General features: G+C 34.2%; 1 protein-coding gene across 5 annotated transcripts in view; it reads right to left on the bottom strand.

Moving 5' to 3' along the window:
• The window catches only part of GSK3B (glycogen synthase kinase 3 beta), a 201,925-nt gene that overhangs the window by 58,787 nt on the left and 117,903 nt on the right, over nt 1-25,235 (bottom strand). For all 5 annotated transcript variants that reach the window (XM_026494220.4, XM_026494227.4, XM_026494232.4 and 2 more), the window contains exons 5-7: nt 17,882-18,012; nt 14,355-14,461; nt 6,590-6,687 (exon numbers count right to left, since the gene is read on the bottom strand). In XM_026494220.4, the coding sequence (XP_026350005.1) occupies nt 6,590-6,687; nt 14,355-14,461; nt 17,882-18,012 (336 nt within the window). The remainder of the gene's footprint in view (nt 1-6,589; nt 6,688-14,354; nt 14,462-17,881; nt 18,013-25,235) is intronic.

Here is a 25,235-nt window from a genome sequence, read left to right as displayed (position 1 = left end):
CACAGAGATTTAACCAAGTACGACGAGTAAGTTACTGTAGAGTCAGTAAAATTTCATAGTAGTAAGTTAAAACTGATGTTTCTCTTGGTCTATAGAAAACATTACTTAATGTAAAAATGCAGACAAGCAATTACATTAAAATAATTATTAAATGCCTCCTTTACCCATTCACTTACTTTAAAAAATGCTGACATCATATTTACTGTAGACAGTCACCAAAAAGAGTAACCATAGTACCTTGTACTAGTATAGGGATATTTAACCTAGGGTTCCTGGATGAGCTTTAGAAAGCCCAAGAATCACCTGTATGTAAAATCCTGCTATGTATGCATTTTTCTGGAGGACAGTCTATTGCTATAAACAGATTTGCAAAGTGGTCCACGATCCAAAAGTTATTAAAAATTGCTGCTCCAGTCAGTAACAGACATGGAAAAATTTAAATAATAAAAGAATGAATTAAGGAATCAAATATTTGGTTTATAATTACATATAATATATATTACAAGTAAAAGTGTATAACAACATATAACGGGGTATACTCAGATGTTCTGGAAAGTGGAAAAAAGAGACAGAATTAAATTTAATATATTGTTCCTATGGTCTGTTACCAAGACAAGAGCTCTATAATATAAGAAACGTCACCAGGTAACATATGATTAAACTCCAAATTCACGTTAGCAAAAACACATCATGGATCCATCAAAAATCTTAGGAAAATAAGTATTTTTTATATTTATTAAACTCTGGTTTAACTAATATCTTAAAGCTCTGACTGAGAGACTATTTGATAGTGAAAATGTTAAGCCAGGGAAGAAGAGTGTATGCATACAGGTGCTGAACAAGCCATAATATGGGGATAGGATAACTGAAAATCTAAAACATTTGCTAAACAAAGATAGTGAAAGTTAAGGTTGAGCTGTACCTGAAAGCAAAGAAATCTCCCATTATAACTGATTACTTTAGATGAAGCACAATTAGACCTAGTCCAAATGACATCTCAAACTGATCTGGTATATTCATTACAATAAGATTTAGGGGCTTTTTCCTTTAGTTCGTGATCACATTTTTTTTTAACACCAATATATAATAAATATGGTTCAATCGGTTCTGGATATCAAGTTGACATAAGGATCGTATTTTCTCCCCAGAGCTATAAAATTCCATAAGCAGAGGACACCAATTTACTAAAGATGAATCAGATAGAATTTTTCTATCACCCAGCCTCTCCCGGATATGGTGGTGGTGGTAATCATCATCATTTTCCTAGGATTAATGAAAGGATTAAAGTGGTATTGTATGTCCAGTGCTTAGCTCAGGGCCTGATGCAAAGTAAAGTCTCAATGAGTGGCAGCTTTTGTGATTAGCAGTAGTTTCCCAATATTTGAAAATGGAGACTTTTGAGGAGCCAAGTAATCACTGATCTTTTTGTTTAAATTATACTATAAGCAGCAATCAGTCAAACTGGAAGACCAGGAAAACAATTATTTAGACAAGCATTTATAATAAAATGTGGCTCTCTTAACTCAGTATGTTTTTGTTTGCTAACAAAAGATTCCAGAACAAAACAATTGAAAACATCTTTGTTTTCATAGTTTCTGTGACTACTAAAAGACTGAAAAAATCAACATCACAGAACAATAAAAAGTGAAAATCCTCTCCTTTTCCTCGCCCCTTAATTCCACTCTCCACTGCTAAAACTTTTTTCTTCTAAATCTTTCTCTACTGATAGGCATCATAAGAAATGAATTCCATCTACTTAGCTGTAATAGCATAATCAAAGATTATTTGGATCTTAATGTAGGAAAGTAGGAATACTTTCAAATTCTTAAATAAAACTTCTATCAGAGATAAGATTTTATTAGCTCTTAACCTATGTAAGAGCTAGCTAGCTAGCCAGATATCTAAATTGAGTAATTATTGCTAAATTAAACAACAATTTAGTAAAGTTGCTTTACAAGATAAATTAAGTAACTTTAATTGTCTTATAACAATTTTATTACTACAAATAATTTAAGTATCTATATGTTTAGTGTCATGTTTTTCTGAAAGAGATATATCCAAATCTAAAACTACGGAAGCTACACTGAAATTCTACCATCAAGAGGTGCGACTCTAATTCTGCTCTAAAACTCTTCCATTAGAGAGCAATGGTCAAATTATTACTAAGCATAAATAAATGTTTCTGGAATAAATAAAGGCAATAATATCTCTAGGAACACTAATTAATTTAAAATTTGAAATTCTACAAAAAAAAATTGGTTTCTTTCAAGCTTTTAGTTTTGTGGTATTTTAATCCAGAAATTGAACTTTGCACTGAGTTCACCTTTCCTTACTTGAAATTTGTATTTTAGAATTTGGAGGGGGAAAAGAAACTATTAGTAAAATTTATAGCATTCCCAGGCCCAGAGCTTCATAGAGCGCTGCCACTTCAATACATTTGGGGAATACAGGGTACATTTGTCATTTACGTAAGTTAATGATCAAATCTTTGAGAACTCAAATATATCATGTAATTTCTTTTCAAGGCAGTAATATATCACTTTACCTTCACAATGCTATTCTTCTCAATATCAATTATGTAATTCAGAATACAATCATACACCAGAATCTATACATTTTCAAAAATCACTTAAGTCAAAATATACTTCTTACGAGAAATGAAATGACTTAGTAAAAAAGTCTACAAAACAGATTTTTGTTTAAACATATATATGCACAGAAAAGGATATAAAAATATTTATAGAAGTTATTTTTCATGATGTGCCAGAACAGTGACTGTTTTTGTTCTTTTCTTTGTATTTTATGCCTGTGTCTTCTCAGTCTTCTGAACGGAGCATAGAAAATACAGCGTAATCATAAAACAAAGTTATTGCCATTAAAAAAAGCTACCTCCTCCAAGTCTTCAGAAGACTCCTTTCTAAATAACTGTATTGCTATGACTGATAGCAGAGGTGCCAGAGGACAATGCTATGTCACTGAACCTATGTTTGTGAAACTCCTGGTAGAGAGTCTCCCAAAATACTGTATTTTTCATCAGATATCTGAAACCACATCAGATATTTCTTGAGGTTATAAAGAAAAAAAAAAATCTTATTTGAGAAGTCCCTGGCATAATGAAATCCTGATCTAACAATCCTATCTATGAAATCAACCTCAGAAAGTTAAGTGTACTTCATGCTTAGAAATGATTTTTCAAGACTTTCAATTCTATTCTGCTTTATAATTTTAACTTATTCCAAGATAACATTATTGGATTTATTCCAAATATTTTGTAAAAGTCTTCTTATTAGAGGGTAGGAAGAGAGGAAATTAAAAAGGTTGGTTAGAATGAGATGAAGTTAGCTCAGTTTATAAAATGGACATGGACATCTGAGCCAATAAAATTTAATGAACATATAGAACAATCACAACTTACTTTATTAATTCCTAGGTAATTCCAAATTCATGAATGAACAAGGATTGTCTTGCAGCTTAATTCAATTTAAATCTTTACTGGAAACTATTCTGGTGCCCTTGGATAATGAAACACAACAATAAAAAAAGTCCCTGCTCAGAAAGTTTATACAGTAATGAGGCAAATCTACCACATATAAAATACTTGAAGTCTGCTGGATGACTGTTCATTTTTTGCATAAACTCAGATTCAGAGAGAAGAGTATTTTACTGGGGAGTTCAGCTATCTCCAGATACTCCAAAGGAATCCCCATGAAATTTTAAAGGGAGAAAGTATCAGAAAATAACAGATTTTCATGGATTCCCTAATTACTATCACCTCAAAAAAAACTGAGAATTGAATTAGGCACCCACAAGACCATATTTCATGTAAAATTCAAATCTATTCTTGAACTCCTAATTAGCAATAATGACAATATCTAAGATGTAAAATGTGTTTAGCAACACTTAACTTTGAAAGTTAACCTACACAACTTCTTTTCTAATTTACAACTTAGATCAAGAAGACTAGAACAGTTACATCAGAACTAGTTATGAATTTTTATTTCAATGAAACGTCACAGATATTAAAATTTAGGGAACAGAAATACAGGATCAACAAGATTTTAGAGCTATATTAAACACATACAAGAGACCTGTACAATGTTTATTAACCTCCATGCAATAAGATTTAGAGTCATGCTACTCACACACACCACAACAAATTGTCTATTAACCTCTATGTAATGTATAAACTTCAGGTCACCAAAGGGGTGGTAAACTAATACCGGAATTTCATTTATTCTGGGCAGGTACGCTTAAAACTGTAAAACAGATCAAGATGCTTGGGATCCTAATTCCCTTAGTTCATATCACCTTCAAAACATCTATAGACAGTGATCTTGGAACTACACCAGGGTCGTGACTATGTTCCTTACATATAAATGCAAGATGACAAGATAACCATAAATGAAAAGAGTGTTTTATTTTAGAGTTGGTCTACTACTACAAATTGATCATGGACAACTTACAACAATAAGCCCTAAATGAAAATGAAGTCTTAAACCTCAATAACAAACTGGTAGTTTCTACTATTAAACAAGTACAAACCAAGGAGAAAACTGAATTAAAAGGATTATAACAGTGGTGGTACAAAAAGCTCTAGATATAAAGGTTTATAAGATATGATGGCAAGCATGGGATACAGACTTATCACAGATGGCTACTTTGCTTCATGAATAATTTCATTTGTATCATGTATGAACTGAAATTAGTGACAAAGAATAAATCATCACAAAGTTCTAAACTATAACCCATAGAAAAGCAACACAATTCTAATAAGCTAAACATAAATGACAAATAGAAGAGCAATATGCCCAGAGAATTATAGTATGGTGAGCTCAAGTACGTCAAGTGAAAGCCTGGGTATAAAAGAAATGCTGAATGGTTGCACCATAGTATAGGTCAAACTATGGCCCAATCTCCTGTTTTTGTTGGGCCTTTGAACTAAGAATTGATTTTACAGATAATAATCTGCAATCAATTTCATGATAGAGAATACTAACTTTGAACCCCAATTAAAAGAAATGTTACAGTCCCCCTCCAAGGAACTCTAATCTAATTAGTAATTTGTATTACAAAAAAATTGTACTCAATTATTGTATTTTTAATTTCCTCAATGAAAAATCTGCGGAAATTTGTTTTCTTTTGTGGCATATCTCTATGACATCCTTGATTTGTGTTTTAGCCTACAAAGCCTAAAATATTTTATGTAGCCCTTGGAAGAAAAAGTCTGCCAACCCCTGAATTAGAATATTAATTTGAATAATGGGGAATGGGCTTTTAGGAAACCAAATGACCAAACTATTTGAACTTAGATCTGAGTGTAGTGTGGGAATCAGAAAGTAGATCTGATGAACAAAGGTTAAAGTTTAATTTGAAACTAAAGATGGTTACACCAAAAAGACTGCAAATACTACAGAGGTCTCAGGTGCAAATCATAAAAGAATCATATGAATAGTAAGGAAGATTTCTGATCACACGCTGGTCTTTTCAACCATACTTGCACACATTAATATTTAGCAAAATCACCCCACCAAAAGTAACATATTTTTATAGAATGAAGCACAAGGAGTTTTAAGTATCGTAACCATAGGCCTATGTGCAACTGATAAAAGCTACTGAGGAGTTATGGTTTGGCAAAGAAAAACTAAATTCAAGGTGTCTAGATACAGAGCAGACTGAATCCTAAAGTAGTGCTTTGATGTTGGAAGAATTTAAGGAGACACTGGAAATCCATCTGCCAGGAATAGAACCAAAATGGTTCTTTCATTGACTGGAGCATTGGACTACATGATCTCTAAGGAGATTTTCAATTTTACATTTCTAAGAAATATTTAGAAAATCAAGACTAAAACCCAAAAGACAGCATGTGTTGTTGCTTTGGACAAACATTAGCCGTAGAATGAAGCAATCTAGTGGTCTAAATATATAGACACTTGATTTTTTTTTAAGGGGGTGGGAACTTTAAGGTCTCAAATATTAAAAACTTTTAAAAATTACATTTAAAAATCAATTAAAATCTCAGCCTTAGCATTCTTAGGAGACAATATTAATTCCAAGGTAATAATATTTTAAATCTGGTGTTGTTAATAAAAGTGCTGATAAGATCTAATAAATAAAATTATATTAAACACATAAGTCGAAATTCCGCTTCTGTTAGTGGTCTGCTTGTACCAATAGACAGTCATTCTTTAATTTTATAAATATTTACATATTGAAAAATATAAGCATCATGTGCTCAGCAGAATATTAGGAGCAGAGAGCATAGTGAGCAAAAATACACACAACTTGTGCTTTTATCTGGTTTATATACATTTTAGCGATCTTACGGCTTTTAAGTACTTTAAATAACAGATATATCCATTTTTTTTGCATCAGGTATCTAAAATACCTTTTATAGGATCATATAACAGAAGAGTAATTCAGTTAGAAACCAAAAAGCTGTGTTCTTATACTTCCTCTATAGCTGACCTTTTTATGTGACTCTGGATCACTTTCTCCATTTTTAAAGCTTTTCATGGGTGTGGGTGATATGGATTCTTAGAATAACAACAAAATTCACTGCAGTTCAAAAATTCTGATTCAAACTTCTCACCTTGATTATTTCCACCAATTGATCCACACCACTGTCCCCTGGAAATATTGGTTGTCCTAGTAACAGCTCAGCCAACACACAGCCTGCAGACCATACATCTGTAAAGAAAAGAAAACAAGAATTACTAATGCTTGTAGCTTAAGTTGCATTGAAAACTATTTGTATATGTTTCCTAATTTTACTTTGATCACAGGGTAAATATCACAAGCAAAACACTACACAATCCAAAACCAAGGGAGGAAAGTCATCAAATTATCCCTAAAGTGTTAAACTTACCAAAGAGGAAACAAGGCCAGTAAGAAAATTCTAACAAAGGGTTAAGTCCATTTAATTATCAAATATCAGGTGTTCAAATCTTCAACAACCAAGACAAGGGATTATAGCACCAAAACTTAGGGAATGATTATCTACTTATCACAACTTAAAATAAGTCAAAGTGATACAACCTCTGTACACTGGCAGTGCTTACAAAATAGCCACAAACAAGGGTTCAATCTCTATACATAGAGTTTTAAACCAATGCGCATTCTGATAAAAAATTTTAAGCCTTAAATGGTTGGCTTTTGTGTTGTAATATGATTGATGGAAAATGCATTTAAATATATTATAATTTTTAAATGCACAGAGGAATAAATTTTATTTCACAAATCCAAAAGAAAAGGAAGGAAAACTTCTGAACTCGTTTGATGAGGCCAGCATCATCTTGATACCAAAACCACATAAAGACTCCAATAAAAAAGAGAACTACAGGACAATATCCCCAATGAACATGGATATAAAAATTCTCAATAAAATACTAGCAAACCAAATCCAACAATATATTAAAAAGATAATTCCCCACAATCAAGTGGGATTTATTCCTGGGTTGCAAGTACAGTTCAATATTCACATATCAATCAACTTGATACACTACATTAATGAAAGGTTAAGAACCATATGATCATTTCAATAGATGCAGCAAAAGCATGTGACAATGTTTAACATCCATTCATGATAAAAACTCTCAATAAAGTAGGTTTAGAGGGAACATACCTCAACACAATAAAGGCCATATATGAAAAACCCACAGCTAATATCATCCTCAATGGGGAAAAACTGGGAGCTTTTCCCCTATAGTGAAGAACAAGACAGGGATAACCACTCTCACCACTGGTATTTAACACAGCACTGGAAATCCTAGCCACAGCAATCAGACAACAAAAAGAACTAAAAGGCATCCACATTGGCAAGGAAGAACTAAAACTTTCATTATTTGCAGATGACATGATACTCCATATAGAAAACTCAAAAGATTCCACCAAAAAGTGCTAGAACTGATGAAGGAATTCAGTAAACTCACAGGATAAAAAAAATCAATGTACCACAATCTGTTGCATTTCTACGCACCAATAATGAAACAGCAGAAAGAGAAATTAAGGAATCAGTCCCATTTACGATTGCTCCAAAAACCAGAAGAATAAACCTAACCAAAGACGTAAAAGATCTGTACTCCAAAAACTATAGAACACTGAGAAAAGAAACCAAAGATGACACAAAGAAAAGACATCCCCTGCTCATGGATCAGAAGAACAAATATTGTTGAAATGTCTATACTACCCAAATCAACATTCAGTACAATCCCTATCAAAATACCACCAGCATTTTTCACAGAGCTAGAAGAAACAATCCTAAAATTTGTAGGGACCATAAAAAACCCCAAATAGCTAAAGCAAACTTGAAAAAGAAAAGCAAAGCTGGAGGCATCACAATTCCAGACTTTAAGTTATATTATAAAGCTGAAACGACCAAAACATTATGGTACTTACACAAAAATAGGCACATACATCAACAGAACAGAAAACCCAGAAATGAACCACAATTATATGATCAATTAATCTGAACAAAGCAGGAAAGAATATCCAATGGGAAAAAGACAGTCTCTTCAACAAATGGTGTTGGGAAAACTGGAGAGCAACATGAAGAATGAAATTGGACTTTCCTACATCAAACACAAAAATAAATTCAAAATGGATTAAAGACCTAAATGTGAGACCTGAAACCATAAAAATCCTAGAGGAAAACATAGGCAGTAACCTCTTTGACATCAGCCATAGCAACTTCTTTCTAGATATATCTCCTAAGGCAAGGTAAACAAAAGCAAAAATAAACTATTATTTTTACTAATAAATAGTTATAACTATTTAAAAATAGAATAAAATTTGACTTCATCAAAATAAAAAGCTTCTGCACAGCGAAGGAAACAATCAGCAAAATTAAAAGGCAGCTTATAGAATGGGAAAGATATTTGCAAATGACAGATCTGATAAAAGGTCAGTATCCAAAATATATAAAGAACTTATAAAACAACACACACACAAAATAAATACTCCAATTAAAAAATGGGCAGAAGATATGAACAGACATTTTCCCAAAGAAGACATACAGATGGCCAAAAGACACATGAAAAAATGCCCAACATCACTGCTCATCAGGAAAATACAAATCAAAAACTACAATGAGGTATCACCTCACATCTGTCAGAATAGCTAAAAAAAACAACACAAGAAACAACAGGTAACCGCGAGGATGTGGAGAAAGAAGTGTTACCTGCACTGTTGGTAACAATGCACACTGGTGCAGCCACACTGGAAAACAGCATGGAGTTTCCTCAAAAAGTCTAAAATAGAAAGAACTACCCCAAGTTCCAGCAACTGCAGCCTAGGTATTTACCTAAAGAATACAAAAATACTAATTCAAGGGGATACACACACTCCAGTGTTTATAGCAGCATTATCTACAGTAGCCAAATTATGGAACCACTGATGAACGGATAAAGAAGATGTGCACACAAAGACACACGTATGCATATATACATGTATATATACACACATATATACATATATATGATGGAACATTACTCAGCCATAAAAAAGAACAAAAATCTTTCCATTTGCAAAGACATTGATGGACCAAGAGAGTATTACACTAAGCGAAATAAGTCAGAGAAAGAAAAATACCATATGATTCCACTCATATGTGGAATTTAAGAAACAAAACAAATGAGCAAAGGGGGCAAAGAGAGAGAGAGGCAAACAAAGAAGAGACCTCCAACTACAAAGAAAAAACTGATGGTTATCAGAGGTGAAGTGGGGGGGGGGTGGGTCAAATAGGTGATGGGATTTAAGGAGTGTACTTGTGATGAACACCGGGGGTTGTATGTTAGTGTTGAATCACTGTATTGTACACCTGAAACTAACATTACACTGTATGTTAAATAACTGGAATTTAAATAAAAACTTTAAAAAAGACCAAAAATAGGGAAAATACTTGAAGAGGTCAAGGTTAAGACTAGAGAGAGAATCATTAATTTTCAAACTGTAAATTTTGATGCTGTTATGGCATATCCAGGTAGTAATTTGGATAAGAAGCTGACTATATATAGTATCTATAAAATAAAATTTATTTAAGTGTGAATTGCTTATTTTAGCCAACTAGAAGTTTTCTGTACTTAGTTTTTCAATAAATGAATTTTTCATGTTAAAAAAAAATTACAAGGTGACAGGAGGTTTGGGAAAAGAAGAAGAGCTGCATGACAGCAAAGGAAAATAAGAGATGTGAGAACGAGTATCAGGGTACATGAAAGCAAGCAGAGTCAGAAACCAAGCAGAGTCAGAAACCAAGCAGCAAGATAAAGAGAGAAAAAAATTGGAAATACAGATGAGGAAAGAAAAAAATGAAGTTGAGGGATAATAAGTCCAAATTTGGATGGGAATGTGAGATATGAGCCTGCCAGTGTATTATTTTGTTGTAAAATTAAAACATTTTACGGAAAAAAACCCAAACAAAATAATCCAGTTTTTTTTTTTTAAAGATTTTATTTATTTATGTGACAGAGAGACAGCCAGCGAGAGAGGGAAAAGCAGGGGAGTGGGAGAGGAAGAAGCAGGCTCCCAGCGGAGGAACACGATGTGGGACTGGATCCCGGAACGCCGGGATCACGCCCTGAGCCGACGGCAGACGCTTAACGACTGGGCTACCCAGGCACCCCTAAAATAATTCACTTTTAAGTCAAAGTGGATGCCTCAATCCTGAGAGTAAACTTTTAAAATAATTTAATTAATAAAGTTTTAATAATTTATAAATAAATTTAATTAATTAATTAAAAAATAATTTAAAGTATACAATCCTGGCTTACCCAAGACAGTCCTGGTTTAGATTTACTGTCCTGGGATAATTACCAATAGCATTCTCTTTCTCTTTGAAAAGTATTACCAAATAAGAAGTTAAATTATATGGTTGATCTATTTATAGCCCATCATTAAGACTTTCTGCAACGAAAGGCTAATTTTCTGTTTCTGGATGCCTGAGATTCCTGGGTTTTGTATGAACCAACAATCAAGTGCTTCAGAAGATGAGCATAAATCTTTGCTGGGCTTTCTCATCTACCAGTAAGAAAGGAGAAGAATGGTGAATGGCATGGGGTCAATAAATAATTTAAGAGGTCTGATACGGTGAGATGCACTATCAAGAGGGATTAGAAATCCCTGTTCCAGTGACTAACTTTTTACTGACATAGGAAAATGATGACAAAAAATTTATTTAAGAAATTCAAGTTGATTTTGTCCAGTTCCAAGCAATGATAAACAAGACACCTATTTTGCAAACACTGACCAAAAAGAGCCCTCCTCGATATACTAGGTAATTGCTAAATGAAGCAAATATCGAAACCTGCTAAGAAAACTTTACTTCATTCAAAGCCAAGTAATACTAACTCTTACGATGGAAGTGGAAAAGATATATATCTTCATTAATGTAAATGCTTTATTTTGATCTAAGTTTAAAAATATGCCTTTACCTAGCCTATTAGATGGAAGGTAATATTCACTCATTTCTTTCCTCTATAACAGAGAATAATTCATCTCAGAAGACAAGGCTGGAAAAACTGCAGGGAAATAATTAAATTTTCATTAAAAAACCATGGGAAATACTTTCTTAGGCTGGATTTAGGTACAAATATGGGAGACAAGGAGTAAACAATTGAAGAACACTTGCTTAGTAGTTGCCACAGACTAATAATCCTAAAATTCAGGAGGCAACTATATAAGTGGTCCTCAATGTTAAAACTCAGGCAAACTACAAAAATCAAGGTATTTATCATTTACTCTCTGGGAGATACCAAAATATCTTCTGTTCATACTAAATGGGACAAATGAATGATACTCTCCAAATAGAATAAAACAGGAGGTACAATAAAATAAGCACTTTGGCCCATTGACTTATCTGATTATTTGGGGATTTCAACCAAAACAGTGTTCTGCTTCATACTTAACTCTAATTCCTGGTAAAAGTGATCTTTCAAGACCATTTACTTTAACATATTTAATACACAGATAAGGAAATTGAGGCACAATAAAGATCAGGAACTTGTCCAACGTAAAGCTACTGAATAGCAGAGCTAGGCTTGGAACCCAATTTCAATTTCCAACCAAGAGACCACAGTCTTGAATAAATGCCTCACTGTCAGAGAATAACCAACTGCTTTTTCGAGGGTCTATAAACTCAGTTCTTTGTCCTGAAGAAGCCATTTGTCCTCTGCCATTTCTCAGTAAGACAATATAATCAGAGCCATCAGCCTGAGCTCTGGTTATATCCAAATAGGACAATAATCTACTCAGAACCACTACTCTTTCATTTCAAACATCACTGTTAAAAATATTTCTAAAATGTATCTGCATTAGTACACTTCTAAATACTTTTGTTTCTGTCTGTCTACAAATCATACAGAGTCATGAGAGGAAATATCCAAGTCTAAAAAGGGAGGTCAAATCCAGGCTTATTAGGATTCAAAAGACGAAAGTTGAATCAGTGGCATATGGCGAGTCCTAAGCCCAGGAAGTCAGATTCTGGTGTTAGGCATACAAAAGAGGCTACTGGAAAGCAGACACTCATAATATCCAGAGAAGTGATTCCTAATAGACGAAATGGACTAAAATGCTCTTCTTTTGCGAGATGATTCCAAAGAACTGCTAAGGCATATGGACATTTATAGCAGTAATGCACTCTTAAGCAGGTTACAAGTTTTGATAAACATGCCTTATTAATGTGTCAGATGATATGGTCATGACTTTTTAAAAAGAAGCAAACTGCATTTATTTTAGGTGACCCTGGCAAAACTCATCCAATGTCTGGTATGCAGATGATCAGTATCATATATTTGAATAAAATATAAAGCAGCTGAAAAATCCAACAACATTTCCAAAGATAAAGGGCTACAGTTTGCTCTTGCGGAGAGTCAAGTTAACAAATAGCACGAAACGAATACCATCTTATATTTCTATAGTACTTTCACTAATATTTTATATAAGCTTCACGGTCACTCAGATAGGTAGAACTGTTAGCAATCTCCACTTCATAGCTTAGCTAAGTAGTAACAAACCTAGAACTCAAATCTAGTTCTACTCCAACCAAAATGCCCTTTTTGCTATTTCTCATTTGTCCCTTAACATAGGCTATGTAACAGCCATGATGAAACTTTAAGCATTACACACACTTACACACACACACACACACACACACACGAGATTATACTCTCTATCCTCCAGTATAGCAGGTCTCAAAGTATGGTCTGCAGATCCCTGGGCCTCCTGGACCTTTACAGAGGTCCTAACGGGTAAAACTATCTTCATAAGAATACTAAGATGTTATCTACCTTTTTCACTGTATTGACATTTGCACTGATGGTGCAAAAGAAATGATGGGTAAAACTGTGGGTCCCTCGGCACAAATCAAATTGCTCTTGGGCATTTTGTCCTTTACACAAAATAAAAATGGTAATGTGTTTCTGTTTAGAGGCCTGTGTTCATATCAGATAATTTCCACTGGTATTAAAAGAGAAAAACTGTCCACATTCTGGTTTTTCTTAGTGTTCTGTAACCATGGTCATTCTTTTTGGTTGGTTGGTTTGGTATTTGCATGCTCTTGTTTCTGTTTTTGGACTAAGGAATTCTCTTCAGAAACAGTAAATAACAATAAAATAATTCTGACCTCCACCTGTACACCTAGCCTAAGGTTGCTCCTCCTTTCTTAGCTTTACTCTTGATGTGCAGCTGACAGTACTATGTTCACTTCTATTAGTGGGCTAAAATGGTGTAGATGAGGAGGTTACTGAAGACTGAAGCAAATCATCCCTATTCAATTCATGCTATTACTAAAGATCTTTTGTGAAGACTTCTATAGAATCAGTGGGTTTAGCCAAACAAATGAAAAAGTCAGATGGTCTGGTCAATGATAACCTAACCCTAACCTGACTTAAAAGTAAATAACCAACTGGGACAGCACAGTGGGAATGTCAACAATATGGCCACCCTATCATTTTCATCATTAACATATGGATGCAAATTCTCCAACTAGGGATGAAGCTCAGAAGTTAGTATTTCAGGAGAATTAAAATTTTAAAAAAGAAAAGATACACTTAGGATTTATTTGAAATTTTATGTTAAAAACAAATATAATCATAGTGGAACCATGCAATCATAAAGGAATAGCTTTATTATTCTCTCGAAAAATCCCAGAAACCTTAATATGAAATGGTAAATATACCTTAAATTCTGAGACTTGAAATTTAAAATACTCTACACATTTTTGTACATCAGTCTTTAAGGAGAAATAGACTTTAGGTCATTCCTATTTTTATATTTAAGTGGAAGTATAGACTAGTAATACTAAATTACTAAAAACAAGATGTAAGTAATAATTGCAAGCCATCACATTCGTATTCAGTACTTACCTATACTGGAGGTATAATCAGTGGCTCCAAAGATCAACTCTGGTGCCCTATAGTACCGAGAACAGATATACGAAACATTGGGTTCTCCTCGGACCAGCTGCTTTGCACTAAAAAAAAAAAAAAAAAAAAAAAAAGCATAAATTCTTTAAGTATAAACCTTAAAAGAACCTAAACTATCATTCACAACACTAAACATTTATCTAAGATTCACACAATTAAATCACACAACATGCAAAACAGAAAAATATGAACCATAACTACCTGACAAAAGAATCTTAAAATTTAAACATAAAAGTAATTAAAAAAAACCCAAAACGGTAGCTTTTAAAGAATGCATTTGTCAACTGTCACCTAAGGAAAAAGAGATAGAAAGTCATAAAAGGACAGGACAAATGCTGAATTTCTTGTTATCCTTTGTTCCTTGAATACTACCTCTAAAGTATGAAGGAAGGGCAGGAAAAGTAACAAGTACCTCCACCCACCAAAAAGCACATTAAAGGATTATAATATAAGAATGAATACTTCTTACCCGATTTTTGTTTTTAACAGAAATTAATCACTCTCTTATAATTTGACTTCTGCACCAGAGTAAACATCCCAAGGCTTACCTAACAGTATACAATCTCCTCCCCGTAGGTCAGAGATGACTCACAGCCTCTGAATTCTAACTCTGCTGTTGTAAATTTAGTTACATGTTCTCTAATCTAACTTTTCTTCAAAATACGTTGTGGCATGTATTTTAAACATTAAAGTAAATTAAGATCAGTTTCTTTTAAGATGTCTCTCAAGATAATTTAAAGATACACTGAAATAAACTCCTGTAAAAGCTAACTACTTTGGTATATGAGGACAGCAAAGATAAATACAGGCAATAAACACAAACAACAAAATCAAAATAGTAAGAACATAAGTAACAAGGAAGGGGAAAATTTTGAGGTAAAGGTACAGGAAATCAGAGTACAGACAAATGAAAGTAGTCACAAAGGTTTCAAAGTTTGGGCTTTCTTTTCTTCCATTTATTTCTGGTCAATGATAACCCTCACCTTAACCTGTTCTTTCTTCCTTCACTACAAGTTTTGAACGGGGGAGGCAGTTTATTTTTAAACATTCTCCCCAAGTACTGACACACAGCACCAATTTTATAAATTAATAAATATCAATCCTTGTTTTTAGGTTGCATGAATATTAAGATACCTTTTCAGCTTAAGTGATTAAGCCTTTCTACTTTATAAAGGGTTTTCTGTATTACCAAGACAGATGCCAAATATATAGTCAGAAAATTCAGTCTAAGATAAAGAAGGTAATATTGGAAACTCCACATCCTGTAGATTTCCTCAATACTTGATGAAGCTACTTTTCTTCTCTTCAGATGAGTTTGGAAGGTACGTACATCCCACCCTCTGAAAGATGACAGCATCCAATATAATGACCACAGATAGTTCTGAGAAAGCCAAGCTAGCCCTTTAGCTACTTCTAGCCCTTGTTTCATCCAGTAAAAAAAATCACTAGAAGAGAGTAATACTGTTTTGTTCAAGTCACCACCAAACTGGCACTAGGAATCTAAAGTGTATCTAAAACCCTACTTGCCCAAACCAACTGTTAAAAACAAACAAACAAACAAACAAACAAACAAAGGCAACTTTGTTATTTATTGGAGCTATTAAAAATGACCTGTTATCATAGAACTGAAATCCCTGTTCTAAATATATTAGAAAAAAGCAATTCCTATGTCCCAATAAAATGGTCCATAGCAGCAGTGTTTTGACACTATGGTGAGAACAGAAACTCCACTAAACTTGATGTCTCACAGTCTTTTTACAGTTCATACTAGTCAGTCACTGTCAGTGGGGAACCCCCGTAATAATAGAACTCATCTGATTTCAGCAGTATGTCCACTTTGTTTCATGCATCAGGTAAGGGTTTTGATTTAATATCCTTCAGCTTTTCTTATAGTTGAAGGAAGAGTTATAGCCTGCAAAATGAGCTGAATCCTACAACAGGTGTCTAAGATCAGTTAACTGTAAAAAGGGGATGGTCTGAAGGAGCACACCATCATGAGACTAAGAATTGACTCTGACAGAGCACATGTGCCTGTTTCTCTGACACACTCAAGAGACAGCCTATGGAAAATATATCTTACATTAAACCTAAAATTTAAACTGTGGGTTGATACAAAAGTATTACAAAGAGGTGGAAATAGAGATATTAGGAGATGTGAGTCAATATCTATAAAGAGCTGAACTGAAAAGGATTTGGGAGGATGAAAAAAATTGGAGAGAATCCAAGTTATATGGCAATGTATTAGGGACTCAGAAGAGAGAGACTAACCTAGGTGGAAGAAGGTTAACTGAGTTACATGAGGATATAAGCTTGGTTTCATGTTGAAAGGATAGATCAAAGAAGCACAAGATGCTGAATACTGTGAAGATAAAGAGGATGAAGTCTTATCACACAAAATAATATTACCAAGGAATTAGTTTAAGAAAACAAAGTGCACTGGACTTTGCGGAAAAGGAGAATAAAAGACTCAATTACAGAGGAAAAAGGAAGAAAACACTGCTACTAAGGTTAACATTGAAGTGAAAAGAATGCAGTAACGAATGCTAATATTTTTTTAAAAATTAGTTCTGGGGCGCCTGCGTGGCTCAGCAGGTTGAGCAGCAGACTCTTGGTTCTAGCTCAGGTCATGGTCTCGAGGTCGTGAGATTAAGTCCCGCCTTGGGCCCCCCGGCTCAGATCAGAATCTGCTTGAGATTCTGTCCCTCTGCCTCTCCCTCCCTACCCCCTGGCATCCTCTCTCCCCTCCTTTCTCTCTAAAAAATAAACAAAACCTTTAAAAAAATTAGTTCTTATTAAGAAAGGAATATAAACACATAATAAAAAATTCAAACAATACAAAGTACCATCAATGAAAAAGCAGTTTCCCAACCACACCATACCCCCAGTTTTCCTTCCTAGGGGCAGTCAATGTTATGGGTTTATTACATATCATTCCAGAAATAAATAATCATATATCTATATACACATGGCTATACTATGTTTTTAAAACACAAAAAGGAACATACTTTATATAGTCTTGACCTTGTTTTAATTTAATATTTCTTAAACATCATTCCTTTTATTTTACTTACATTCTTTTTAAATTCATAGAAAACCTCACTCTTTTTACAGTTGCATGTATTACATTAAATGTGTACACACTATAATTTATCTGGTCATTTTCCTACTGAGATTTATAAACAATGTTATGATAAAAATCTCTGTATATACACTATTTTAAAGTATTTCTAAGGAATTAATTCCTACGAATTAAAATGCTAGATAAAATACATATTTATAATTCTGACAGAATTTACCAAACTACTCTCACAAGAATCTGTAACTAGTGCATACTCCCTGAATAAGGACTACGATATTTTTAGACTGATATTGTGAAAGGCATATAGTTTTAAAAGAGCATATAGAGTAGGAGGGGGGTGGGACTGGGGAGGAGTGAAAGAAGGGAGAAGAAAAGAAAGCTAGCTTACCTTCCAAAGTCACAGAGTTTTAAGACAGCTGTATCAGGATCCAACAAGAGGTTCTGTGGTTTAATATCCCGGTGGCATATTCCAAAGGAATGGATATAGGCTAAACTTCGGAACAGCTGATACATATACAACTGGAAAAAAACAGTAAAAATTGAAGACTCTGTCCCAAATAAGTCAGAATCCTTAAGCAGTACATAAAGTAACAGATTTTCAGAAAAGAACATCACTCAATCTTCCTTTTAAGAGTTTCATGTCATTTATATATTAATTAGCTAATTAAAGTTGCATTAACCATGTTATATTTGCACCATCCTTTAATAAATTAAAAAAGGAAATGTCACAATGTGCTTTATAATTTTTATTTTACTGACACCTTACCTCAAGCCTCCTAAGACAGGCTTTTAAAAAAAATACAGATGGAAAACCCAGAAAGGTATTCCAGATCATGTGGCTAACAAGTAACAATGTTTAGAAGCCAAGTCTTATGTTTTTTTTTTTTTTTTAAAGGTTTTATTTATTTATTTAACACAGATAGAGACAGCCAGCGAGAGAGGGAACACAAGCAGGGGGAGTAGGAGAGGAAGAAGCAGGCTCATAGCGGAGGAGCCTGATGTGGGGCTCGATCCCACAACGCTGGGATCACGCCCTGAGCCAAAGGCAGACGCCTAACCGCTGTGCCACCCAGGCGCCCCAAGTCTTCTGTTTTTTTAAGTTCACCATTCTTTATGACAATTTCATCTTTAGAACAGTATTTTTCTGAGATGTCAGCCCTAGAGCTTACTGATACAGGGGACTGAGAAAACTCACATGTGAACTGAGAAAATCTATAATCAATGATCTATTAAGACATCAGTGACTATACCACTCTTCCTGTATTATCCTTCAGAAATAAGTAGACTTCAAAATGCCATTTAGGAACACATCCTTGCTGATTACTGACATCAAATTAAAGGAATATTTATTTCAATTCTATTATTTAAAAAATACACTAAGAAACTGACTCTGCATGGAAGAGAGACTCAGACTCTAGCTGGGGAACACAGGGACTCTATGAAGAAAGTGAGTATATCTTAAACCTGTTTATCCTAAGGTTGGTATTTAAATTTTTCTGACTACTCACCTTCTGACCTCTACCTCAAAGTTATATATCACGGAAAGAATTTTTGAAATGATTCAAATCAAGGTAACCAGTATCTTGGTTAAAACAACGACAAAGACAGTCAAAGTTCAGAAGAAGTGCTGATAGAAGGCACCTTCAGAGCTACTGCTAAGACTTATTAGTTTCTTGAAGTTAATATGAGGCCTACTTTCCTTCAAAAAGGCATGGATGAAAACTACAGACAGCTGAATTTCAGTACACACAGCTGAATTTCAGTACATCCTTAATGTTATACTGAACTAAAGCTGGAAAAGTTTGTCTTTTTAAAAATGAAGCATGATGTAAAATGTATAAATGAGATCTTCGATAAGGTCAGCATTTTGTCCCCAAAGTTAGAATTAAGGGATTTAGGTATCCATATAACTCTTTAAAAGCTTCCTTAATTCTATCACGGTATTATTGTTCACAGAATCTATCTCCAAGTCCTAAAGCTTACTCTGAGAGTTCTAAAAGTTTAATTTACTACCATTAAGAAAATAAGCTCCAATAAGAAATTAAGTTCAGAGGCATTAATTTACTAAAGGAGAGATTTTACTAACTCTATGTCAGGGCACTAATGTCTCTGGGTCAGCAATAATCAGTGGGGAAAAAAATGTTTTCTTTGTCAAAATTGCTTAAGAGCTTAAATAAGGTTGAGGTGTCTTTTTACTACATTCATTGATCTGAAAGATCTACTCTGTATCCATTCTTCTCACTTAATCTTTTGAAAAGATAAAGAAGAAATATACAATTTCATATCTCTTTATTTTGTTTTTGACTCTGTAAAAGCATATTTATAGGAAAATGGAGAGGCCTTCTATACTCTAAAGATAGCAATAACAATAACAAGAAAAATAACTTATCATGTGCCAGCCACTATTCTAAGTGCTGTGCATGTATTTTCATTTAACCTTTATGTAATAGGTACTACTATTATTTTTATTTTACATATAAAGTACCTGAGGCACAGAAGTTAAGCAATTTATCCAAATCAGATACTAAATATTCTATAGTGGCTTGGGTAAGTATACCTCTTTAATAATGATTTCTGTATTTTTTCATATTTTTATTCTATTAAAGTGTAAAAATGTAACCATTAAATAGCTTGATCACTAAATAAAAATAAGAATGATAAACTCTTAGAAACTCAAGAGATATTTAGCACATTTTGAAATTCAAGATTTATTTAATATGTACTGTCAAACCAACCCTGTTTTACTCTTTTGTTTATTTAATTCTTGCAATCACTCTGTGAGATGCACATTTATCCTCATTTTTATAGGCATGGTAACTGAAGCCCAATGAATAGTTTGATCAGTTATAAAGTTATCAAATCTAACTCAAGTCCAATGTTCTTTCCTCTTTGCTACTAAACCTGTTTAAAACAAATAACAAAATAACAATTCTGTTTATGATTCACAAAAATGCAGTCAGCTTTCTTGTACATTTGGACCATGTTCTTAAATCTGTCTTTTCAATTAAAAAAAAATTCAAGTTCACAATGATGATTTTCCTGGCATCTGTTTCAGACTTGAATTCTGAAACTTACTTAGTTATAAAAGATGCACATCGAAAAGCAAAGGTGCTAAAAACGTCTTAACTTGTATATTAACCACCATCAACTACAAAGTGACCTGTACTATAAAAACTGAAGAAAGGTTTGAAACAATAATATAATATACTCAACTTCTCCAGAAAAAGTGAAAAAGTGGACATCAAACAATTATGAAGGATTGCAGCTGCCATTCTGATGACATGTGCGCTAAACAAGTCCTTATTAGATGGTGAGGTCCATGAAGGCAAGAGTATATGTGCTTATTGCTTTTACTTCCATCTCCCAATCCAGTATTTTTCACAGAAAATAGTTTTTATAAAACTAGGTAGAATAAGTGAATGAGATCAACTTATCAATTTCAGATAATGTTTTTATCTTTTTTAGACTCTTAAACATAAGAACAGATTTGTGTCGTAAAAGAACAACAGGCCAACAGCTCAGACTCTGGAAGGGCTGTGATTATATAAAAGAACCATCCTTTTCCCACAAAGCAGAAAAAGGAGTGTTAGATCTTTCTTTGTATGCCGACTTCAGTACGCACAATAACCTTACTTTGTTTTTTACAATACAGGATGCCAGGATGGAGATCTCCTCCAAATATATGCTGTCAAAAACACAGAAAACATTGGGCGCTGGGTGGTTTAGTCAGTTGACCATCTGACTTGGTTTCATAATCTCAGGATCCAGGGACTGAACCCCACGTTGGGCTCCCCACTCAGGACAGAGTGTGCTTGAGATTCTCTCCCTCTCCCTCTGCCCCTCCTCTCCGCTCATGCCTCCCTCTCTCTAAAAATAAATAGAATGTTTTAAACAAAACAAACCACAGAAAAAACAAGACTCTTCACTACAACATTATTTGTAATAGCAAAAACAAAAACACCTGAAGGGAAAACAATACACCATTAATAGGTGACCAGCTGAATAAATTAGGATACAGCCATATAATACCCTAATGTGCAGCTATAAAAAGAAAGATGGAATAGCTGTGTATCTATATTAATAAAGAGTGATCTCCAGATATATATAGATATAGATATAGATATAGATATATATAAAGATTTTATTTATTTATTAGAGAGAGAGAGAGAGAGAGAAAGGAGTGTACAAGCAGAGGAAGCAGGAGAGGCAGAAACAGGATCCCCGCTGAGCAGGGAGCCCAACGCGGGGCTCGATCCCAGGACCCTGGGATCGTGGCCTGAACTGAAGGCAGACGCTTTAACTGACAGGGCCACCCAGGCACCCCTCCAGAATATATGTTTAACTTTAAAAAGTATGATGGAGGAAAATGTACATATTATGTAACCATTTACATAAAAAGGAGGTAGAGGAATAACTATATACATTTGTTTATTTTAAAAATGGTAGGACTATAAAAAATTTAAATATTTAACTCTGGGGGAGAGAAGAAATAGGGTGGGTAGAAGAAACAGGTATAAAACTCAAACTTATTTGGGGCGCCTGGGTGGCACAGCGGTTAAGTGTCTGCCTCCGGCTCAGGGCGTGATCCCGGCGATCTGGGATCAAGCCCCACATCAGGCTCTTCTGCTATGAGCCTGCTTCTTCCTCTCCCACTCCCCCTGCTTGTGTTCCCTCTCTCGCTGGCTGTCTCTATCTCTGTCAAATAAATAAAATCTTAAAAAAAAAAAAAAAGTTAAACTTATTTGACTGTATTCCTCGTTTTGTAGATTTTACTTTGGAACTATGTAAATATTTTATATTACTGTTGACATAAAATTTAAAGTAAAATTAATTTAAAAAATGTTTTTGAGAGGGGGTGGGGCCCAAGGGAGTGGGAGAGAGAGAATCTTAAGCAGACTCCATGCCCAGCAGGGAGCCTGATGTGGGGCTCCTCACAATCCTCAGATCATGACCTGAGCCAAAATCAAGAGTCAGACTCTTAACTGACTGTGCCACCCAGGCACCCCATTAATTTAAAAATTTTTGAATGCAATCTATAATACAAGTAAAATGAAATAAACAAAGCTTGGGTCGCCTGGGCAGCTCAGTCGGTTACATGTCTGCCTTCAGCTCAGGTCATGATTCCAGCGTCCTGGGATCAAGTCCCACATCGGGCTCCCTGATTAATGGGCAACCTGCTTCTTCCTCTCCACCACTTGTGCTCTCTCATACGTGCTCCCTCTCTTTCTCCCTCAAATATATAAAATATATATAAAAAAATTTAAAAAGCTTAATGAGGCATAATCACAGAGAGAAATACTCAATGCTTTTTTAGGATAGAAATTTTACTGTTCATACCTAATAAAATATACCACGGGAATAAAAAGAAATGCAAAGAGATCTCAAATTACTTTCACTTGGTGGTGGTAGTGTCAGTATTATTATTCTAAGACTATTGTACATAGAGTGTAGGACAGAACAAATAATTATACTATCATTGAAAAATGGAATTTTTTAGTGTAAGAGAAAGAAAATATTAGATGTAAGATTGTTAAACACCCCAATATTGAATGAGCAATGTCAATAAATATTAACCTTTGAGATAAATTATCAAAATATTTTCTAGCTCTGTCCACTAAAAAACCCAGAAAGAGTAACCAACCCTGTAGCAATTACCACTCCTAACATCCAGACTGTGGTCCCTAAATATCATTTCTCACTAAAAGAGTAAGGTCCTCCTTGAAGAAAAGAGTGATTCCAAGTCTGGGGAAAAATGTGTAAGATGAACTTAGAATACTACCATGCTAGAAAGTGAAGAAGCTATCAAACATTAGATTACTGAGACTAAAGTTTTAAAACAAACATACAACAACAAAAAATACCTTGTTGGTCACTTCTGGAGGAAGTTATGAACCAACTAATTATTATAAACTTTGGTAAATAAAGGGATATAATCAAATATATATCCTGTATTTATTATATAAAATGCACCTCGGGGTAATCAAATAGTTGACATGGGAAACTATATCAGCTTATAAATTTTTTTGGTTAAAGATTTCATTTATTTATTTGTTTGCTTATTTATTTGAGAGGGAGAGAGAGAGATAGGGCGAGTAGGGCGGGGGGCAAGAAGGGAAAGGGGAAAGAATCTCAAGCAGACTCCACGTGAAGAGCAGAGCCTAATGTAGGGTGGATCCAATGACCTGAAGCCGAAACCAAGAGTTGGATGCTCAACCAAGTAGGACACCCAGGCGTCCCCCAGCTTATAAATTAAGGAGTAATAACATTAGAATATCCATATTTTATAACCCTTGATAAATTAATGGATTTAGGCAATGATCAATGGTTACAAGCATCACAAAAAGACAGACATTATGTTCTTCCTTAGGAAAGCACTCAACAATACATACGAAGTAGTCCTGAATTTTATAAAAATGTATCTAATCACGAATTTGCAGGAAATACAGAAGACAGAGCAACATACTAACACTACAGTAATCTAATCAGCAAAATTCAGACCAAGAAACTACACATCAACTGACCCAGTTTCTTCAATACTGGAGTTTAAGAGAGAGTGGTCTATAAATTAAAAGAAACATTAGACATCCATCAGCCAATTATAATACATGGACCTTACTTAGATCCCAATTCTAACAAAGAAACTTAAACACACACACACACACACAAGGAATAAAAATAGTAGATATTTAATGGTATTAATGATTTATTATTTATTTGTATAGGTAAAGACAATGGTATCGAAACTAAGCTTTTAAAAAGAAAATCCCTATCGTTTACACATATATACTGAAAGAGTTACGGATGAAAATAGTACCTGTGATTTGCTTCAAAATAAGGAAGTGGGGAGTAGATGGTGGTATATATGAAACAAGAGTAGCCATGAACTGACCATTGCTCAAACTGTATAATGGGTACATGGGGGTTCATTATTCCATTTTCTCTTTTATTTCTATGTGAAATCTTTTTTTTTGTTTAAGATTTTATTTATTTATTTGACAGAGATAGAGACAGCCAGCGAGAGAGGGAACACAAGCAGGGGGAGTGGGAGAGGAAGAAGCAGGCTCATAGCAGAGGAGCCTGATGTGGGGCTCAATCCCATAACGCCGGGATCACGCCCTGAGCCGAAGGCAGACGCTTAACTGCTGTGCCACCCAGGCGCCCCTCTATGTGAAATCTTTAATAGTAAAAACAAATGTTTAGAGTGACCAAAGAAAAGATCCTGAAACAACTAAAATTTTTGTAGACAGATATAGGAAAAGAAAATCATTTGACACATTTTATGTTAAGTGGTGGGAAAACTGGCTCAGCTATGGAGCAATACAGATCTGCTAGGAGGTAAGTAAACTTGAAGGGTAGATTCAACAGAGATAGTACTAACAACCCTCTCTTGGGAATTTTGCCAATTCAAAAGAATATGACCTATCTAACCACTTTGATAACACTATATTTTTTTCTTGCTTTACAGTTATTTGCGTAATCTTTTTTTCTCCTTATTAGAAGAGGAATAAAATATTTTATTAAGCTTCACATTATTCTGCAATCAGCATTTGTTTGCTGAATTAGAGTTGAAACAAAAAACTGGTCTAGCCACTGTGAACCTCTTATTAAATGTCCACAACATGTCGTTTTTTAATCTAGTGTTAAGATCTATTACTTTTATTTTACAGTCCCAAAAATGTTTTCTCCTATGTTAATTTCACCTTATAGAACAACAGTGCTATATTGTGAGCAGGAAAGAAACA

Source organism: Ursus arctos, unplaced genomic scaffold, assembly GCF_023065955.2.
Source record: "Ursus arctos isolate Adak ecotype North America unplaced genomic scaffold, UrsArc2.0 scaffold_4, whole genome shotgun sequence".
Taxonomy (NCBI): Eukaryota; Metazoa; Chordata; class Mammalia; order Carnivora; family Ursidae; genus Ursus; species Ursus arctos.
Note: the sequence above shows the minus strand (reverse complement) of the source record. Positions and strands in the feature narration are given on the sequence as shown.